The sequence below is a fragment of the Sphaeramia orbicularis genome, chromosome 4 (genome assembly GCF_902148855.1).
Source record: "Sphaeramia orbicularis chromosome 4, fSphaOr1.1, whole genome shotgun sequence".
Lineage (NCBI taxonomy): Eukaryota > Metazoa > Chordata > Actinopteri > Kurtiformes > Apogonidae > Sphaeramia > Sphaeramia orbicularis.
Genome location: NC_043960.1, coordinates 26,984,797 through 27,007,095, shown reverse-complemented (window position 1 = coordinate 27,007,095; position 22,299 = coordinate 26,984,797). Strand labels below are relative to the sequence as shown.

At 37.2% G+C, this 22,299-nt stretch overlaps 1 protein-coding gene across 3 annotated transcripts in view; it reads left to right on the top strand.

Annotated features, from left to right (window-relative positions):
• The first annotated feature begins 3,353 nt into the window (after positions 1–3,353).
• Positions 3,354–22,299, top strand: part of ect2 (epithelial cell transforming 2) — a 59,672-nt gene continuing 40,726 nt past the window's right edge. For 2 of the 3 annotated variants that reach the window (XM_030131311.1, XM_030131310.1), the window contains exons 1-7: positions 3,354–3,641; positions 4,368–4,534; positions 6,125–6,204; positions 12,810–12,902; positions 17,746–17,928; positions 19,858–19,947; positions 20,058–20,165. In XM_030131311.1, the coding sequence (XP_029987171.1) occupies positions 4,402–4,534; positions 6,125–6,204; positions 12,810–12,902; positions 17,746–17,928; positions 19,858–19,947; positions 20,058–20,165 (687 nt within the window). In that variant the 5' untranslated portion in view covers positions 3,354–3,641; positions 4,368–4,401. The remainder of the gene's footprint in view (positions 3,642–4,367; positions 4,535–6,124; positions 6,205–12,809; positions 12,903–17,745; positions 17,929–19,857; positions 19,948–20,057; positions 20,166–22,299) is intronic. The other variant, XM_030131312.1, reaches the window with a different exon arrangement.

The following is a 22,299-nucleotide window of genomic DNA, read 5'->3' as shown; positions in this document are numbered from 1 at the left end:
ACTACTTAAACCTCAAGTAAACATGTCATTTCAAACAAAGAAACAAAAAAAAAAACACATAAAGCAATAAATACCTTCAAACTGAATGAAATAATGATTTGCACTGATTTACCACTAATTTGCAGAGAAATATGTATATTTTTGTGCAAAACCAAATTTCTATAGATTCTTACATGTGAGAATAAACAAACACCAATGAATTTTTTTCCAAAAATAGAGTATTCACCATCTACAATACACTGTAACACAAATAGCCTCTATCTGCTATTATATTTGCAATAGGGATGATTTGCACTGGACCGGTGTGTTTGTTTACTATGCATAGATATTTGGCTGTAGTTTTCCAGCCTTGGTGTGAAGCAGTTTTAAACTAATACATATGCCATAAGATATTCATCAGAGCAGGAGAAGAAAAATGCCAGCTGTACCACTACTTCAGCGTCATTTATTAGTCACATGACTCATGTCTTACAAAATCCAAATGGCCAGAAGGGGTTTATTACAATGCACCTATACTGACTGTATTAACTTTTATTTTGAGTAATAAGTTGAAAAATAAGAAGCCTGTATTTTAACATTTTGTCTGAATTATCAGAAAACATTAAGACTCTTATGTGCAAAAACAAAATGAAAAAAATTAAACAAAACTAATAATATTAATGTTAAATTTAAATTTAGACAAATGAGTAAATTCCGAAGGAAAACTGCTATATCGTCAGACAAAAATAACAAAAGAAACAACATTATTCCTATCTTCTTTGATGTGTCAGTCAATAAAAATAAAAGTGACAGTTCTAAAAATACATATTTAAATAAAAACCACAATGACCAATGCATCATGAACTGAAACAAAGTGGAACTCCAAGTAAAATTAGCTTCAGTAAACAAGAGTTTTGATGAATCATATCTGATGTTCTTTCATGCTGTGGCCCTGAGAGTAGGGCGTCTCATTTTTGGGACTTCTTTTCCAATCAAGCTCTTAATTTGACCAGTTAATCTCTCATATATTAGTTACTCCCAAAAAAAATTTCGTCCCAATCCATAAAGTTTTAGACCCCCCCCACCGCCATCTTTAGAGTGCCCGTCAGCTGAGTGCAGAAAAACCCATTTTTCATTGGAAAATCATGCATTTGACGGTTAGCTATGCCATATTTTCTCATGCAAATGTCATATTAGAGGTTTTTGGGGATGCTACTGTTGTTTATGAAGGTCTCAAATCATGTACAGGTCAAGGTCACATGATTTTAGACAAGGTCACTCGGCTGACGGGCACCCTAAAGATGGCGGTGTGGGGGGGGGGGTCTAAAACTACGGATTGGGCCGAAATTTTTTGGGGGAGTTACTAATATATAAGAGATTAACTGGTCAAATTAAGAGCTTGACCGGGAAAGAAGTCCCAAAAATGAGACGCCCTACCCTGAGAGATTAGATGCTGCTGAAGGTTGAGCTTTTTAAGCAGAAAGTCTCTGCTGCTTTCAATGAAAGACCTTTCATCAAGAAGGATTTTACATATGAGAACCACACATAAGCATCTGGCTATATATGTGTTGGCTTTGTTTTTGTTTTTTTAATAAACATGCTTTTCAGCAATTTTCAAACTCAGAATCTGAATCAAGTTACACTCACAGAAACAGTAAATTTCAATAAAGTAACTAAAGCTAAAAATTAATTTGGGAACTGTCATAATGGTTTAGGTAAATCACATTTGATGTTGTGAATTCTTTCATTGTCTCTTTTTTAGTTTCTGTAAATTAAGATTTCCTCTTAACTCCTTAAGTAAAACTAACACGAAAACTAAATAAAAATGAGCCTAAAACCAGTCAACTGAAAGACTGAATAAACTTTTTAAAACAGTAACAACTCTGTAAGGTAAAAAAAAAAAAAAAAAATGTTTTCTTAAAAGAATAAAAGAAACTATAGACTTTCAGAGGATAAACTAAAAAATGCTTATCCAGCAGGAGCATACTGCATCTAAGAAGTACATTTTGAAGTAAAACAAACATTGCAAAACCAAGGTTATACCAGCTTGAAATACAAGTAAAACAGAAACCTTGTCGAACCAAGAGGGATTCATCAGGTGTTGCATTGAGCGCTTTTGCTTTGCTCTGTCGGGGAAACAAAAATCACTTCACAGAGATCAGTGCCTTTCAGAGCTCATGCCTTACTTACACTGTTCTTATACGAAACCCAAATGGAAATGTGTTCACTCCACTTTTATAATGAGAGTCGAGCTCCACGTTTTGTGGACATAATCTCATTTAGGGGTTACAGTCGCAATAAAGCACCTATTTTAAATGATGCCCTTTGAAACAAATAGCATTATATTATTAGGAGACAAAACATGAAGTACAATTAGAATCATTATCAGGATAATTTTAATTGGCATTGAATTGTTATTAATTCATTCACTGAGAACCTTTACAGTATAAGGCATTTGTATTGGTATTGTATTAGTGCAAATTCAGTAGCAGAAAATGCAGGGGAAAAAAGTAGTATAGTAGTAAGTACTTTAGTAAGGAATATACATATGCTATTATTACAATACAGCTTTATATGCATTAAATGATAAAGTTACCCATACATACTCATGTAGAATAAAGTAATGGAGCCACAAATCCATACAGAAACAACACAGAATCAGACAAAGCATCACACTGAAATATCAAATAAATGTAGAGAGCTACAGGTGGTTTCCAGGTCACTACTATCCCACATTCTTCTGTTAATGTAGGTTATAAAAGATAAGCCCAGGCTAAAACCAGCAGGATGTCTTTGTTACATTCAGGTACATCTTTTGAACTCAGAATTTTCAAATCAGTATTTGAAGATGTAAGTTGCAGTTATTTCACGTAAGTATTACTAGATGTAAGTTGTAGATAATGCACATTAATGTGGCTTACTACTGTAAAAATACTTATTTTTTCAATTTCTTAATATCAGAAGGGTCACATTGTTGTCTATTGTAAAAACCATGTCATGATACTGATTCTATAAGCTATAATGTCTTTAAAGCATTGCATTAATGCGTGTTGTTCAATTGGATGTAAAAAGGAAACAGCGGTACTGTATTTAATTTTTGTTTTCAAGTTTTTTCTCGGTTTGTCTGAAGTAAGAGAATATTTCCGATAGTCATTGAACATCTCTAGTTTCGGTCTGCACTGGGACGGGACCAGGGCAGCACACGCAGTGCGCATTGTGATTTGAATGAGTTGACCAATCAGAAACCTCGCTGAGGCTACGTCATGGCGTTTTGTCTCTATCGCCCAATCAGCGCACGGCACCCTTGTTTGCCTTGCTTTTTGAATTGAGTCCTAAAGTCGGCACCCTCTGTACGATTCCATGAAATAGTTAGCTGTCAACAAACTGATACAGCCACACTTCGACAACTTGGACTATTTTTGCGCATAAAGTGCAACATGCTTCGACACCGGACATGAGATTTAACGGGGAGATGTTACAGAATTTCTGAAGAGATTTTTGGCCAAAAGTGTTCCGTCTTGATTTGTCGCATTGTTGACCAATAGCCTGGTAGCTAGCTAAGTTAGCTGAGAAGCTAATTCATTTGAACTGGCTTTATCGCCAGGTTCATTCTTCCTGGTCTTTTTCTGTTTTATCTGAGGATAGAGACGCAAAAGTATTCGGTAAGTTTGGTTTACTTTGGCTTTTGATTTTGTGTTGTTGAAAACAGCATGTTAAACACTTAATGTTAGCTAAATAATTAACCTCTGGCAAATGAATAACGTTAAGCACGGGATTTTTGTTGCGGTTAAACGCAAAACGAATTTGTATGGATTCATGTCAAATGTTCTTTTTGGTCTTATTATGAAGGACATAGTGTTATTTATCTGTATAACATGAAGGACCTTTGAAGCAACGCCGTGAAACAAGAAATGTAACCTGATAAATAAAGGTTCATAGTTTAATTTAGACCATCTGTTGCAAACGGAACTGTAAATATCTCAATATATGTCAACAATGAGACCTGATGTACCTACATAAACTTTTGCAAAACTCTACAGTCCATCGGTAAATCTCTTGTATTTGACTGGACAGAAACTGTTGTACGGCTAGTGCTTTATGTAAACAACTAAATAAGTTAAAAGTTTATGTAAAAACTTTTTATACTTTCTTAGTTTTACCAAAGTTTATCGCAGTTCACAGATACGTTGCATTCTTTCCAGTCCAATTGTCAGGCTTAGGCAGCCCTTGTATTTGAAGTCAAGCCAGCTTGTGTCTCTTGCCTGTAGTTTGACAGTTGTCACCCTCCTGCTTTTCTTCCTCTCCATGTTTCTATATTTCTCTCCTCTCTGCCTCGCTGTGTTCTCCCTCTGTGTCTCCCTCTGTTCATTCCCTGTAACTTTTGATAGTTTGGACAGTTTGGTGCCTCCTCAGGTTCTTGCCATGGCTGACAGCAGCATAGTGACTTTAGGGACTGCCCGGAGTCTGCTGGTGGATTCTTCAGTCTATGATTCAAGGATCGCCGAAACCACCAAGGACCATGTATTTCTGGGCATGGCATGTGAAGACGGAGAAGGTCAGTCTGCGAGGGTTACCATCTTCCCGTCTTTACCTTGATTTATCTCTAAATATAACTAATACTCACAACAGACTGCTTCTTCTGCAAAGCAGTATTTACAGATTGTCATAGTTTCAACAATGTACAAAAGCAAGACTTTTTATGCACAGCCAGAATGCTTTCATTTTATTGGATAAACATAACACTTTTCTTAGTTTACACCCCCCACCCCCCAAAACATAAAAAATGTTGTTGAAGTAATAACGAAAGCTGGAAAAGTTGCACAAAAAAACTACTCCTGTTATTTCTGGCACAGTAGATGCTTCACAGCAGGTGGAACTAGTATGCTTATATATATATGTATGTATATATATATATATATATATATATATATATATATATATATATATATATATATATATATATATTCTGATTTTGTGGCCCAAAGGTTTTAAAACACATTATCAGATTGCTTTATTTACCAGGAATACAAGCATTTTAATTGGGATCTCTAATAATTTGAGTCTGGCTGAAGAAATTGTCCATGGAGTTGCAGCTTTTCATACAAGGTTCCCTGAAAAGAGGATGAATCATTTATGTTTTTGTATGTTTTATGTTTCATGTTGACTTAATAGCAATTGCCATTTAGAAATCATATCTAAGTCAGTCACTTTAAGGTTAAGAACACTGTCCCAAAAGTAATCCTAAGGTATAGAATTTGATTTCCTTCAACTCTGAAGTGTCCTTAATTCTTTAGGACATGCCCCTGTCTCTTTTGCTGCCACCAAGTAAACGGCACAAATCTTTGGGGGAAAGGCTGCTTCTGTGTTCTGACATTGCGAAATGCACAGTAGCTGTAGTTAAGCACACAAAAAAATGAAAAACACCAAATTACTTAGTACATACTCTTAAAGTTGGCTAAACAGAACCATAAAACCCTCCATCGTATGCTTTAAATAATACTTGTATGTCTACTTCTTCCATCCTCTGTTGATTCATTCCTCCATTTCTTTGGCACATTATAGCCACCAGCTGTTCAACTAGTTGATGGAATAGTGGACTACAGTTGCAGTTTGTTCTTACCGGCTTGTGTGCAACACAGACAAAACATAAAAACTCTCTTTGCTCCATTAGTGCTTCTGATTCTAACTACCCACAGGTTTCCTATAATTTGCTACATCTGATGACAGTTAAAGATGAGAAATGTGCTCTGATTTAGTTCAGACGCAAAAAGTTAATTGTGACAGTTTCATGTTATATTATATATTTTCTAATTGCATTTACCTTCTTTTCAAACCATGCCAGTTCTGTTTTACTTTTTGACTTCACTTTAATGCTTTTAATAGTTTATTTATTTATTTTTTTGTATATCTGGTGTTGATATTCTCTTGAAAATGTAGTAAGCTTCCATAGCCGACCTGTGTGTTCGACGAGTCATCAGTGGGTATGTTGTCTGGTGATAACCCCTGGCTGTCAGTCAAAATGAAAATACCTCATCCTGCTCCTTTACCTGTGTTTTCCGGTTCCTCTGCTTTTCCTGCCCTTTCCTTTTTTTTTTTAACCTCACTCATGTGTCTCTGTTGCCCTCTCTCACTCACTCTCTTTCAGATATGCTGCCAAAAGTGGAGACCAGGGTTGTTCTGGTGGGAGAAGCAGGCAGAAACGGAGCTCTGGTCAAAGCACTACAGGTACATCTTTCCTCTATTAACCCTGAAGGTCTGCTGTGGTCCGCTGACTTCTATTAACACGGCAGGTCTCTGTGGTCCAGGCCTGTCAGTGCTACTGCTGCTCTCACGGTGAAATGTAGGACATGGAACACTCAGATTTGAAGGATAATACTGATGCTTTTGGGTTGAAACTGTCAATATATGAGGTTTTTGCCCGTGTTTGTTAACTTTTACCTTGGACATGATAAGAACAGAAAATTGGTTGAGGATTTCCCAGAATGATTCCTCCTGATGTATACCTTCTCTGACGCAAACAACACTGATCAAGTAGATGGGAGCTGAAACTATTGGATATTTATATTTCTAGCTCTGTAGAATGGTGTGTTTACCTCTTTACATAACAATGGGTTCCATTTATTCCGCGTACATTATTGTAGTATATACATGCTGAATATGACAACATGCTTGACCTGTAGTGTTCCAAGTAAGATTGTTTACCAAACATTAGGGCTCGGCAATATATTAAATTATTTAAATCAATATTTTAGTTCTTGAAAATTGTGAAAAAAAATGCCTAAATTGTTAAATTGAGATTATTCATTTGAAGACATTTCTTGCTCAACCAAAACTCAAAATACAACCTGCCTGGTTCTATTCTTTTTGGTTGTATATGGCATATAGTTTTAATTTTTTTTTTTAAAAATTAAAAAGAGAATATTTTTCTGTCAAATTTTATCTTTGGCTGGAAAACAACCATCCATAACATTGAGGAAAAAAAAAAAAAGCAAGACTTCACTTTTTGGTCCTATTACTCAGCTCTACCAAACACTAAATTACTTTGTTAGTTGTTGAGGCCCTGTTTCGTCACAGTAAAATACCGATAGTTGTATATCTGTGTCAAGTATTTTCTCAGTCACCTCCGGAGTTCTCCATTTCTAGAGTGATTGCAGAGGTGAAGGATATGGGGAGTGGCTATTATGTGTAATTCAGATTCACTCTAAGATTTTCTGTGACGTGTCTTTAGAGCATGAAATGAAAAGAAGGATTAAAATCCAACATAGAGTAGACAATGTTTACAATAGAATAATAGTGCAGCATTGAGGATAAAACTGTTGTGCAAACAGAGAAATCGCAATAATATATGTATTTAGTGGTTGAATGTTGGTGTGCTGGTGTCCATATGTGACAATGGTATAGTTTGGTGTTTGAAAAAATGTTTGGGAAGGAATGCTTCTCGGACCAAAAAAGAGTTTGTTTGAGGTGCTCTTTGGATAAAGGGATAGTTTAGTGTTTGTATTGCTGCTGGCTCTGAAGAGGTAGAGCAACTCAGCTTGAGTTTATGTAGAGCTTATGAAAACTGAGCAATATTTAAAAAAAATTGTTTACATGTTAAGGTCTGTGTTATTGAGTTTAGTTCAGGGAGAAATGCACACTTAACCTCAGTCCCTTTTACACCTGGCTGTCTAGATAAGACATGCTAATGCAGGGGACTGTGGGTAATATTTGGCATTCTGCAAAGCTTTGACAACCTCAAGTGTTAAAGTGTGGATTCTGCATAGAAATGAGTGGCTTGTGAGTTTAGTTAACAGCTTCTGCCTGTAGCTGCTGTCTTTACAAGGCATTGTATTGGAGATTATCAGGTCATCCAGTTATGAACTGCCATTTGATGCCAACAGTGTGTGTTTTGGTCTATGCTGTTTTTGCACACTGGAGACAACTGATTAGTCACTGGTTTACTTATTATAAGCTCCAAATAAAGTGAACAAGACCAGAAGGATTCTTGAAAATTATAATAGACTTAATGCTTCTAAACAGAAGTTCACTGGAAGTCTGTAGAAGCTAATATCTAGTAATCTTCAGTGGTATTACAGTTTCAGATACTTTGGGATGTGCTTCATTTTCAAGCTGCAGTTGCTCCTTGGTCACTGTCGACTTTCTTCTCGTTAGAAAGGTGTCATGGAGTGCCACCTCTGTGCTCAACGAGTGATTCCAATGGCAAATGAAATGCTTTCATTTTGATGTGATAATTTTAAACAAGGAGGTGAGAGAAAAGAGAGACTTGTGGGAAATGGAGATAACGCTGGGTCTTGATAATTGGTTTGTTGAAGTGTCAGGCATCCTGTGTCTTCCACATGAAGGTGATTATAACACTCTCAAGACAAATTCCAGTATATTTCAAGTCCCCATTAAATAAAATTTGATGTTTAAGTGTTTTTAAGGGATATACCTTTAGCTACATTTTCATCTATTCTTTAGTATCTGGCCCAACTATATTGAAAAGTCATTTTGCAGATATCCTGTATTTTTAGTGTTTGTTACTTTCTGGGACGCAATTAATAATTTTGATGGCACATCCAGCACTCGGATGTACACTAATTTTACATCTTCTGACATGGTTTCTTAGTTGACCAGTGTTGATTAGCAGTTGTGGGTCATCACTGGGTGGTTTGAGTCATCTCTCTACAGGTGAAGTAGACAGTTCAGTAAGAGAAGATTGGGCCTCTTGGGTTGTTTTTAATAGGAAGCAATGTAAATATGCAAAGATTCTCTGGACCCTTCAAGGACTATATTTCCAGTCTTGATATCTCAGTGAGATATAGTGTCACCCTTTTTTACTGTTATTCTTACTCTTATTCTATTGTGAGACATAAAAATCTAAGCACATTTTGATTTTATCATACTTTGTGAAGTGTAGGTTTTGTTTTGCTTCACAAAATAACACTGACATACAGTCTAACTGCGAGCACGTATGTGTCTATGTTCACCAGTCCAAGGCTTTGTTTAGTAATGCCTGCATGAAACTGATATGACACCTCAAGCTGGAATTGTGAAGAATCACCAGAGTTTAGGGCAAATTAAACAAATGTGGGAAAACGGGAATAATGGTCTACATGTCAGCCAAGCACACCTTAAAGAAGACATCTGTTGTTGTTCAGTGGCATTAAAGTGTTGGACTGGAGAACTGCAGCATCTGTACTTGTATGAGCCTTTGATTCAGTCCTCCTTTGAGTCATTGTACATCTGTCCAGAAACTGGCCTTGGCTGTGGAGGCTATTGCTACACTGGGAGTGATTTTCCTCCTGTTGTTTTAGTCAGCAAGGCCAAGTGAGAACAAGGTGCATTTCTCCGACAACACTGTTTTCAAATCGGAGGAGTAATGAAGTCGCTGCAATATGTCTGTGTGACACCTTAAATATTTTCAAGGTAGAACTGTTGTCATAAGAAAAGAATTAAATTCAATGTGTAGTACTTGTGAAGTTCCACACTGTCAGCACCATGAATTAATGCAAAGTTAGACTTGTAGTTTTAATATATGCTGTTGTACTTGGTGTTCTTTTGTTAGCCTGCTTGTTGTTAAATAATCACTTATTTAGACACAAGGAGGAAACTGCCACTCCTAATTCCCTCAAGCAGTGTCTAAGGGAACTCAATTTCTTTTTACCAGTAGAGAACAGAAGCTGTACATGGCTTGACTTCACAGTGGCTAGGATAGGATGAATTAAATGCAAAAGCCACCTCATTGTTGCAAAAGTGACGGTATAACAAAGGCAGTGACATTTTCAGTATTTTTTAAAATTAAATTTAACCTTTGGATTGTGTCCAAAGTGTAGCATCACTACCTAATGCTCAATCACATGTAAAACTCAGCTCTCTTATCTAGTGTAAGTTATGAAACAAAAGAAAAACCTTAAGAAAATCAGATGCAGATACACCCTATATTTGTCAATTTAAGATACTAACATAATTAGTTAACATATCCTAAACATCAATATGTATCTAAGTGTGAAAAAAGTTACTGCCACATCAAAAGAAAACACAGAAATAATGAAGCAAAGAATGTTTTCACACTTTTTGCTGTTATGTTGTGCCTGTCTTTGCCACTGTACTTTTAATCTTCATTTGACTTGTCATTCTACAAAAACACTATGGTACAATGTTGAAACCTTTTTTATAACGGAGAGCCCTGTTTTCTGTCTGTTTCTTTGCTTTGTTTTTTTTTTTTTTCTTTATGTTGTCACAGAGACATGTAAAGGGGGAGATGCCGCACAGCTCCAAAAACAACAAAGGTTAATACAGTAACATGTAACAAATTAAAATGTACATGTGGAGATAAATAACATGACATGTTGTCAAAGTGCATGTTCTCACTCGTGGGTATATTTATGTATCTCAGTGTGTTGTTCGCATCTGTAAGCAGTACAGTTTTGTGTCTCTGAGTAGCAGCATGTGAAGGTGATTTGGAGGCGTGGCAGCAGACTAAGTGCTGCTAGAATGACTTCCTTCCCGGGTCTCCTGAGCCCTGTCACTTCTGAAGGCTTCCTGCTTAAATCATCTATTTCTCCCTGCCAATCTGCAGCGCAGCCACATCCAAAGACATCTGCCGACAGCTCCATCAGAGTGCTCCCGATTGCCTGGCTGCCCGACCGCCCGCCGCCTCCTCTCAGTCAGCCCACAGAAAGAGAGGGCCCCCCCACCGTTTCTCCACGTCCCCTTCCCTCCCTGTCCTCTCTTCTTTTCCTACTTCCCTTCTCCCTCTTTGAACTTTTATATTAATTTTTAACAAAAATTTCTCCTCCCAAGGGTCCCACACACACACACATACACACACACACACACACACACACACGCTCGATATTTGTTTGAAGTCACTGTCTTTAGACTTTACAAGGACACAGACGCCGCCCATCTCTTTCTTTCCTCCTCCTCCTTCCCTCCCTAAACCCTGTCAGCTTCTATTTCAGGGGTTTTCAGCTAAAATTGCGAGACACCGAGCAAGTAAACTGTGCTTCCCATCTGCGTCCTTAAAAATTACATACCTGCAGAGAGAGGTTCATGTTGATTCTGAACAAAAAGCTAAAACTATTAGGTTAGTCTCAGTTTTCCTGTTTTCATTTTCAGCACATACCCTATTAGGTAACACTTTACAGGACACATTAATGAATTAAATAAAATAACAAAATGAAACAATAAGTGTTATTTATCAGTTATTTCATGATTATCTAATGTCTACCAGGGAACTAATATAGTAATGAGTATTAGGTAACTAATATTTTAAGGATTTACATTCATTAAAGCTGCATATGACTTTCAGCACCAATATTTCTTCCAATTTATAAAACCACAGTGATAGCCTAAATATCACTAATCCATTAGTCTTTCTGTGCTTACACACCTAAATCACTTCCCTCACAGTGAGCTAATTCAAAGGTGACTCCACCACAAGCAGTCCGTTTGTTTACATACCAAAATGATACGTCACTCGGGCCTTTTCGGAAATTTTGGCATGAAGTGCATTGTGGGAATGAGAATTCCACTCAGCTGCAACAAACATGGAGACAACAAGCAATGAAACGGTGTCCGCTACCGGGTCAGAAGAAATGGAAGGATTCACTGTAAGTCAATTGTCATCTTTTAATATGGGGTGTGTGATGGTGAAAAACAATACTTAGACATCAGTTTCAAGGCATTTTTTTAGAATTTGTCATTGTGTCACATACTGTAAGGAGCCAGTGAGCGGTGAGGGCCTGGCCATACTCTGTATGCTTTCGAGGTGTGTATGATAAGCCTACACAATGACATATTCTGAAAATGCCATGAAACTGATGTCTAAGTGTGTTTTTCACCATCACACGCCCCGTATTAGATGATGACAATTGACTTACAGTGAAACCTTCCATTTCTTCTCACCCGGTAGCGGACACTGCTTCATTGCTTGTTGTCTCCCTGTTTGTCGCGGCTGAGTGGAATTCCCATTCCCACAATGCACTTTGCGACAAAATTTCTGAAAAGGCCCGAGTGACGTATCGGTTTGGTATGTAAGCAAACGGACTGCTTATGATGGAGTCATCTTCGAATTTATTCACTGTGAGGGAAGTGATTTCATTTCATTGTTAGCATTAACACCACTTTACAAAATGTATCTGATTTTCTCAGGTTTGCTTGGATAAAGAGGAAGATACATAATTCATTAATAAGAAATAAGTATAGGATAAAAAATACACAGTTGTGAGTTGTATATCTGCTTTTAACTCATTTTAGTTTTTGAGAACATTGAGAGATGAGGAGCTGAGGTGTTTATTGGGACGGATTTTCTATTGATCGTTGTCCAACATTGCAATTTTATTTAATACTGGGTGTTGACCTCATTTGTTTTTACCTCAGACGGATGGGGTTAAGTTCCTGTTAAAAGTTTGTTTGTGTATCTGTAAGGATGCTTAATATTTCCACTTTTATCAGCTGCTACAGATGCAAATGACAAACCGTGACCTCACAGAGCTGACGAGCAGGAAGGAAAAATGTGTGCCTTTCTGTCTAGTAATCTTTGTTTTCAATCATGAGAATCTACTTCCTATCTAAATATACTCTATAAAGTTGTCTTGTTATTGTTGTGGAAAAAGTCCCTTTAATTACAAACCACAGAATAGGTTTTGGAATGTGGATACAGGTCCTGTGATGTCCAGACTCGGTGTCCACCAGTTGACCTCTGTTCTATTTTGGCCTCATTTGGAGTCCATTTTTCATGATCATCTCTGAACCCTTTGCCCCGCTCTGTAATTCTGTCCTTTTCCTTATTTCTTTCATTTTCCTATCATTGTTTGACATCCACTTCTTGGTTGGTTTTGCAGGCCATCAGAGTAATGGAGGTACCGGTGGTAAAGATAAGAGGAGGCGAGGCGGGTGCCGAGGAGAAAATGATGATAAAATCTATAGTCAATATGGTACAGTACAGCGTCTGCCTCTGTGTGTAACTGTCTGACACCTTGGGAAGTGGGGTGGCGCTGCATGAGTCTTAATTCACCCTGGGTACTCACTCAATCACAGTGCATGGCCAATCTACTGATGGTGAAATGATTTGTGGGGAATATTTAAATGTAACTAATGTAACACTTGATATGTGGTTCCTTGCTAACGGAGATTTGCACTCAAATGTCAGAGCTCGTTTTAAAGACATTGAAAAGATTTTCTATTTATCTTCATGGCATTTGAAAATGGCCCATTTCCAGTTATGAATACAAAGGCTACCACTGCAAGCAGTCTAATGAAACTACTGGGACACAGTGGGGTTCATTGGATCAGCCTGGAAGCCTCTTAAAAAATGCAACAAAACACATTTTAGGTTTGAGTGGTGTCTGCCATTTAAAAAACAGCTGCAGCATTTTGGAAACTGAAGTTACTTCCACTCTTAGAATGATCACTTGCAACAAATGCTTAGCTTAATGACTGAAGGTTCACCCTGCAAAACATGATTTCTAAGACAGTGAAAAAGCCTCATTTCTAGAACATTTGTCTTATTTTTCATGTAAATAGGTAAAAAAAGCTTGGCAAGAAATGTTCACATAAGAAAAATATTCTTATTTAAAAAAAAAAAAAATAATAATAATAATAATATATATATATATATATATATATATAAAACTTTTTTTTTAATACAATTTTTCAGCTAACATCAAGGTTATTTTATTGTCCTAAGCACTGCTTGCTAAAATGCTAGCATTTTTGTCTAGTTTTACGGCACATTATGTTTTTTTTAGTTGATAGACTTTGTTTTGCTTGTTTTAAGAATTCTAGCAAAGAACTTTTTTCTGAGCCCATTTCCAGAATTATTTTATTCAATATAAGCCAATTTGACCAGATTTAGGAGTATCAGACTAGTTTTTAGCAGGACATTTTTTTGCAGTGCTGTGCAATGATACGGTTTCTTGGGCTCTTTCTACAGTTGAAAAATATGCCTACTATTTAGCTCACTGTATATGTGTCTTACTAGTAATTTGCAGACACAAAGTTAACAAGAAAAAAGAGTTGACCCTTGAATCATCTTTTTGAATACTTCGTGGTCTCAAGGTCTTGGGTAGAATTGATGTGTGGCAGTAACAAGGTTGTACTTTCACACTTTGAATGTGTGATACTGAAGGAAATCTCACACGGTTCTCCATCACTAATCTACAAGAAGAGTCTTTGATGCAACATCATTTACTAAAGTCTAAGGCATATGGAGTTTGCTGTTAGTGAGAGATATCAGTGTTTTCCATTTAAGTAACTGACTCCAGTTTTTCTGCTATGAACTAATTTGTTCCTACAAAATGAACCAAAAAAATGGAAAACCAGGTAAAACTAGCACCACTGCCTGTCACAATGAACTAAACTTTTTGTCAGTTGTCAAGACTTCCTCATTGGCAGCAAAATAGACTATAATAATAATAATTCCTTACCTGAAACTGAAGACTTTTAATACTGAATGAGTTTATTCAACTCTTAAACAGAGTTAATGCCTAAAGAGTTGAATATATTACTACCCTCATGGAGCTAGTGATGTTAATGCCCCGCAATGCTGCACTCATGATAATAATGAATTTATAAGTTCATTTATAGTGATTTGTGAGAGTCTGTACGCACTAAACATGATTGTTCAGTTTGTGTAGCCTCTTTTCCTGCCACAATATAGAACATGAAGTTAGATGTTAAAACAGCTTTAACACACTACCAACAACAAGATGAGACTCAAGGAAGATGCACAGTTACTACACCTAGGACAATGTTTTAACACACACCCTTCTAGAACTATCAACTTTTCAAGACATGTTAAAAGAGATTTAAGCATACACGAGCAGTTTTGAGTGAGATTTGTTCATGCATCTTTGCCTTCAGTCTTTATTCTAAGCAATGTTAACCATGTTCTTACCCAAATACGTATGTACCTAAACACACCTGTCACTACCCAATCTCCACGCAAAAAATGTGCTTCCTCTCACAGGTATTTCAAAGCAATTTTTCTGTGTTTCAGATAAAAATATTGTTTCTACATGCTATGAAAAATGTTTTCTTATGAGATAAAAACATGTTTTGACACATCAGTAACTAGCAAACTAACTGCAGCCAAAGTGAACTATCTGGCTGACCATAGCTCAGTCAGAAAGACTTAAGGGGAAAATTACATAAAATTGAAGTTATTTTAAAATCCCAGAGGATTGTGCTTAACGCTGTAAGGGCAGAAATCAGTGCTTTTACTTTAAGGTTAGAGGGTAAGTTTAGAGGAGATGCCCTGAGAAACCTGGGAGTGAGTGTGAGGAGATTTGAGGAAACTTTAACGTGGATCCTCTATTTGAAAATTAGTTTACAGGCTGTTATGGATGTAGGCAATGAAGACAGTATAATGGACTTGGCTAAAATCAACAAATTATCATGTCCCAGCAAAAACACAGATTTGTACTCAACCTTCAAATCAAAATGAGGAAAATTGCAATGTTTTATATTCAGAATGTGCAAACACCAGAAAGGCACCAGCGGCCTAGGTTATTTAATTAGTGACAAAAAAGGCTATTTATTAAGTATGGAAAATCTGAATCTTCCATTTCATAAATAAGATAACCATTTGATAAATCCATGAATCGGTTTTAAATTACTGTTAAACACTGGTGACGGGAAGTAGCTGCATTTTTGCTTATGCATGGAACAATTTCAGTTTCTGGTTCAGATTGAGTAGTGACAACTCCTAATACACAGACATAACTCTCTCAAAAATACAAGAATTTCGTTTTCAAAATGTTGAACTATTCATTTATCACGCATCTAGCTGTGTAATAACAACAGCGAACCTAATTGTGTGTCTCTCCGACAACCCCGCTCTACTCCTTCTGCCTTTGAACTAATTTTCCTGAGGTAATTGGTTTTATGGTCAAGTTTCTAGGTAGCATGAGTAATTTTTACTTTCTTACGCTGCCAACTCTGCTTGTACGCAGCCTCGGCAGTTAGTTTGTGATTTAATTTCTGCTCTCTGTTATCCAAGTTATTGATTCAAACCACTCTAGTCTGATTCAGAGTAACGCTTTCTCTCACCTGAGAGGACAGAACTGATTATTTTCATTTTTTTTCAACGATGTGGCATAGGGATGGAAAATATGGCTTTGTCTGCTTTCTGTTTCTGTGTTAAGAGTGAATGATTCTATACTGCAGTGTTTTCCTCTCCCATTTCTTTTGATTGAAAACATCTGCAGTAGTGTGAAGTGGTAACCTGAATTTACTGCATTGACTTTGATAACGTGTGTATTCGGAGAATTATAAACATGTTAGTATCGCAGAAGGAAAATGTACCACAAAAGACTAACAAGTGCTGTCTTTGTTTCCCCTGTCTGGTGGAATTTATAACATGTCTATTTGTCCATTGACCCATTATAACCATTTGTGACCTATTTATGCTGGTTTGTGTACTAACTATGTATCTCAAGTCTCTTTTAAAGTAGTTCTGATAAACTGTATATAGAATGTAAGCTGAACATATTATAATTATAAGCACATTCACATCTCTTTAAACTGGAAACCTCTGGACAGGCTGAAAACTGAGGCCTTTGGAAACAGTAATGTAGACATGCATTTGGTCCCTGATTAAGTGGAATTGGTCACAGTGGCTACGTTCACACTACAGGCAATAGTAGCACCCAATTTTGTTGTTCATGAGAGTGAACAGAACATACCTCACGGAGTCTAAACTTTTTCAAAGCCAGCCTGAACCCCACTGAGAATATTTAGGATGTGATGGAGATGACTTTCGCAGTGGTACGAGTCTGCAGTTATCAATTCAATATCTTTGCAAAAATTAATACCACTACAGATGCAAATAATTGTTGTGACATTTATCATGACAACATTGTGTGGCATAAAAGATGTGACGGTGAATGCATCCCTTAATTGAAGCTCAAGGTAGTTCAACTTTTTTTTTTGTTATGTCTTCACTGTTTTAGTGCACGTGGCTCAGTTCACGTCCAGTACACACTGAAACCTTGTATTGGCCATATAAATAATAAATATATTTGAACAGGTAAACCAAAAAAGTCCAATCTGAACAACAAATATGATTTGAGGAGTAAGGCTGGAGGTGCAAATGTAGCCCTTTGTCCTTCACAAATGCATCACTCCTCTGTCACAAGACCATTTTTGGAAAATAATTGGACAGACTCATCTACTAGCTGTTCATTCAATATACATGCAGATTTACAAACATTTCTCAACTTGTTTCTGCCAGCATCAAAATTCTGTATTTTATCATACAACTCTAGCTCATTGGGAACATTCCCTCCAATGGCTGAATATGTCGAGTTAGTCCAGTGGCTGCTGGTCAGTCTCTTTATTTGCAGTGATCTATCAGAAATTGCCTGAACTTATTCGAAAGATCTTGTTTTGTTCTTAATGCCAACATTGGTGTTCTTACACAACTTCCCAAGTTTATGTTAACTTCAAATGGATTACATCATTGGTATCTAGCAGTCAAGGATTAAAGCACAACGCACAATAAACCATCGGCTGCAAATCTGCCATAATTTATTGTTCGGATTTTATGTACTTTCTTTGTAGGCAGCGGACTGAAACTCTGCTTCTTTACCTAAGGATGTTCCTAACACGAAATAGTGAACTAAACTAATGAAGTGACACAGCCTCACTAACAAGCCTGCCATTTTCACTCCTTGGTGATGTGCTGATTTATTGTGAGCTCCTGAATATTATGACAGTACAACCAGCCCTTCGCTTGCTGCTCCATTACACCTTCTTATTGTGATTCCTCCTCTTCAGGACATCAACACCCCATGCATAATGACAGACACCGTCCAGGAGATTGGGGATGGAGAGAACACTGAATTCGAGACGGTGTTCGTTCTGACAGACTTTGACTCTCCAGACTACACCTACCTCTACAAACGTGACAACCGCATCGTGGGGCCTCCTGTTGTGCTGCACTGTGCTGCAAAGGAAGAAGTAAGTTACCCATTCTTTTAGGTGTGGTTGTATGTGATAGTCATCCATGCTCAGCGTATTTATTACCTGCAGGAGATCTAAATTGGAGAAGCTACACATTGAATTGCTGTGGATGAAGGCAGTAGTGAAATTTGTTAATTACCCCGCCCCCCAAAGGGGAGGCGAGGGGTATTGCTTTTGATTCGGTTTGTTTGTTTAACACTCTAGCAGCAAAATTGTTGGTTGAATTCATACCAAATTGGGTTTATAGATTGCCAGTGACCCAGAATAGATCTCTACATTTTGGGAAAAGTAGGTCAAAGTTGAAGTTTTTTATGAATTTGAGCATTTTATGAATATGAGGAGTAGGGGTTCGTTTTCATGACTAATCCACTGAGGGAGTGCAAGTGTGCATGTGTTTTGATTGGTCTAAAGGGTAATTGGGCAGAAGATGTAATGCTGTTTTGCTACAAAAGTTTACCCGGTTTCATGTTTTCTTGGCCCCTTGCCTTGCATTCTTAGATGAGCCAAATTCATAAGAATGGGAAGGCTGTGCTGGATTTAGTCTGAATACAGCCTTGACTTTTGCTCAGGCATTCTGCAGTCAAGTGATTACTGTGAAAAAACAAAAAAAAATGCTACTTTCTGAGTGGAAGGGGACTTTGAGTAAACCACCAGAAGTGTGAAATATGTCATGTAGTTGTTAAGAAGAAACTGCATTTAGAAAAGTATTTAAAATACAGCTTGTCTAATTCGTGCCTTCTTAAGCCTTCTCAACCAAGGATTGAAGTGAAAAGTGTCAAGCCTCAGTCTGAAATGGTGGCTCAGGGAAATGTGGTGTCTGTTTGTCATGAGAAAGACCCACCAGAGTCAAGCCTATGATGAACCTTGATTTCAGTGTGCAGGATGCAAAAAATGCGTACAGCTGTGAACACAGTGATGAAGAGGAGCTGCTTGTGCCTGCTGAGCTGTCTGTCTGATGGGGGCCTCACACAGGACGCTAATGTCGTACATGAACAATATGCCTTGACTGTGGCTGCTATCAACAAGACAGAGCACCGTGCACATTTGTCAGCTGAATGCAGCACACACATACAGTCTGGCTCTGACTCCACTGCAGAGCATCATAAAGATGTATATCTCTTGATAACAGGGGGAAGGCTGTTTGGCTATTTTGCAGTTTTTCACCCATGTCAGGCATTTATCTCAGCAAAGCGCTGCAAGCTATTGCAGTCACTATTTATGTTAACCTTTGTTTTTCCCATGCTGTAGATTAATTCATGTTGTAGTAGTCATTCATTCATATGTGCATTTCTACATGTATATATGAAACACTGCTCTCTCCTCTTTGTCCTATGTATAAAAATGGATGATGCCACTGTTTCATATGGAAAAGTGAAGTAAATATTCAGCTAGAGGTGCTCCCCTATGTTACTATACTGATGAGTCTGGTTATTTTTTTGTTAAACATGACAATAGAGAGTATAACAGAGGCTCAGAAGCCAGGTTGGACGTTTTAAGCGTGTTAAGGTTCACTTTCGGTTTTTGGTAGTTACGAAGTGCACCCCCCCTTCACTGGTCTCCTTCACTGTACCGAAAATGTATTGAACCGAAGACTAGTAGAAGTACTGACAACATACCGAACTTAAATTTTTCTGTACCATTACACCCCTACCAATTAGCAAGCGCTAGCTGCACCATTCTTTCCTGTGTGAAAGTGGTTGGTTCTAAAAGCACTTGATGGTAACCACTGGAGCTAATGTTGTGCACGCTTCGTATAATTTTCTTGTTTTTTTCTACAAAACATAATCAGTTATGATGTGGTCAATTTTGCAGCCAACATTCTTGCCATAGGCATTGAAAATATATTTTATTTACTTAACATTTGCTGTATTTAATATATAGATCTTGATTGTAATAAGTGTTTTAATGATTTTTGTGTCTTCACAGCCTCTACTGTTTTCGTGTCGTCCTCTATACTCCACCACCATGTTGAACATGTCACTGTGTTTCACCGGCTTCAGGAACAAAGAAGAAATAGTGAGTTGACAATTTTCAACAATTAGTTTCCTCGCTTTGTATCTGTGTTAACACTAATAGTAACCTTGTAAAGATTAGAATCTGTTAGTTGTGTTTTGCTTTCCTTTTAGAAAAACCTGGTGAATCTTGTCCATCACATGGGTGGAACCATCCGCAAAGACTTTAGCACGAAGGTTACTCACCTCATCGCCTACTCCACCCATGGAGAGAAATACAGGGTTGGTGCACGTTCATCTTTGGTGTTTACTACTGTATTTGTTCGTCCTTCAAAGAAATCAGTGCTTCATATTTTTTGTGAACCCCAAATCCCCATTTTCCCTCATCTACTAACAAATATAACTGACATATTTCTCATATGTCATGACATGGTGAACAATCCTTATAACGGTCCATACAACAAATACTGTGAGCTGTGTATTTCTTTTTTTTTTGTAATGAGTTGAAACAAGTAGCAGGCTTCATATGATTATACAGCACAAGGCACCTGGAGGGCAAGAACACAGTTCCCACATGAATGTAACATCTGTGTCAAACTATAAATACTTAGATCACCTCTCCATAGAATTAAAAGAAAGATGTGTGACAAGTTTTGGGTTCTTGCCCATAAACATCTCTGACTGATGTGTTTCAGTCGCTAAATACAGCAAAGTTCAGCTGTGGATGAGGGATCGTCAGATCTGTATTCACATATACTGCAGCCTTACAAGGAGAACAAATATACAGTATTTTTATTTGTCTGGATTTTCTTTAGATTGAATTCCTCATAAACTCATACATCAGAGTGAATGAACACCATGAAACATTTTAGCTAAATCAAACCAGGCATTGAAGGAAAACCTTGTTTGGACCTCCAGGTTGTATTCATATAAAGAAAGTGATGTCATTGTGGCTGCTGTGAGTTGAATGATTGGTTCTACTGTTGTGTGTGCAGTTAAGAGATATAAAAAAAAAAAAAATAGGAGCGTTATATGTATGCTGTGATCATTTCAGAGAGGTTGGCTTTCACTGACAACAGTGGTCTGTTTGTATGAACTTCACCTCAGTGCTTTAAAATGTAAAAAGAGAACTGAACTTTGTGAGGTTTTATTTACAATTTGTTGAATTTAAAGAGATATTTAATTATGAGTTCAGGAACAACTTCTACAGGGATTATAGTTTGACCTTATGTCAAAGTTTTAGAATTTTTAAGGTTTTTTTTTTTGTTTGTTTTTTTATTCATCAGCATTTCCTACATTATGTTTGCCAAACCCAATGAAAGATTCTTCACATGAGTAACACCAGTAAATGACTGAATAACAGATGAAGCACAACTGAACAGTTTTATGTCTGTACTAATCCATTTCTGTTTATTCAGTAGTGTCAGGTCAGCATAGCAAGAACATTGGCAACTCTGCCTGAAATCTAGCTATCTAGCAAAAGCAGAATAGTGCTGGCAGTGAAACACTCTTAGATCAATGTACAACTGAGCTGAGGGGCCCAAAATAAGAATTACACTGGAGAAAATAACCACCCTAAAAGAACCAGATACTGGAAAGCCAGAACTTTTTATGCCTCTTTGCTGGCAGTAGTCATGGCCGAATGATGTTTTCCATTGTCTGTCTTTTCAACCACTATGAACAAATTATCTCAGGAGCAGGTTCATTGGCACAATTGTTTACATGGACTAAAGGATGAACTGATCCAACAAAACCTTTTTTTTGCCCATAAATCAAAAATCCATGATGCTAATTATGACAATATTTCACAGAAATAATGTATAATAGCTTAAAGTGGTGAAGTGATGACATTGTATGAGCAAAAGGTCAACTCTGCTGTGACATTTTAATGTTCTACAAAAACAGATTAGACTGTGTGTTTTATCACCATTGGAACAAATCATACATGTCACAACATCTGTAGTTAGAATGTCTTTTTCACCAGAAACATCAGCTTTTTAAATGACTTGAAAGGCTTAACTACACATATTATACAAATATAGATATATAATGGGACTTTGATGGGCCCATCAGTGCTAACATTAAAGTGGTCAGAGGTCTTAGGCATTTGTGTCTCAGCATTTTTAGGTGTGTGTGTGTGTGTGTGTGTGTGTGTGGGTGTGTGGGGGGGGTGTTAGAGTTCCACTCGCAAGAAAATTTTGCAAATTTTAATGACATAAAATGACAGAAATGATGTGACATAACTATTATGATACTATAATTGCATAGAAAAATACAGAAAAGCTAGACCAGATAATTAAGTACTTAATCCAAGAACTTTACAAACAGTACTTGCTGCAGTGGTCCCTTGTAGCCCAGCTGCAACCATTGAATCTGGGGAAAGTCATTGTACTTAGCTTTGCAGCCCACTACATAG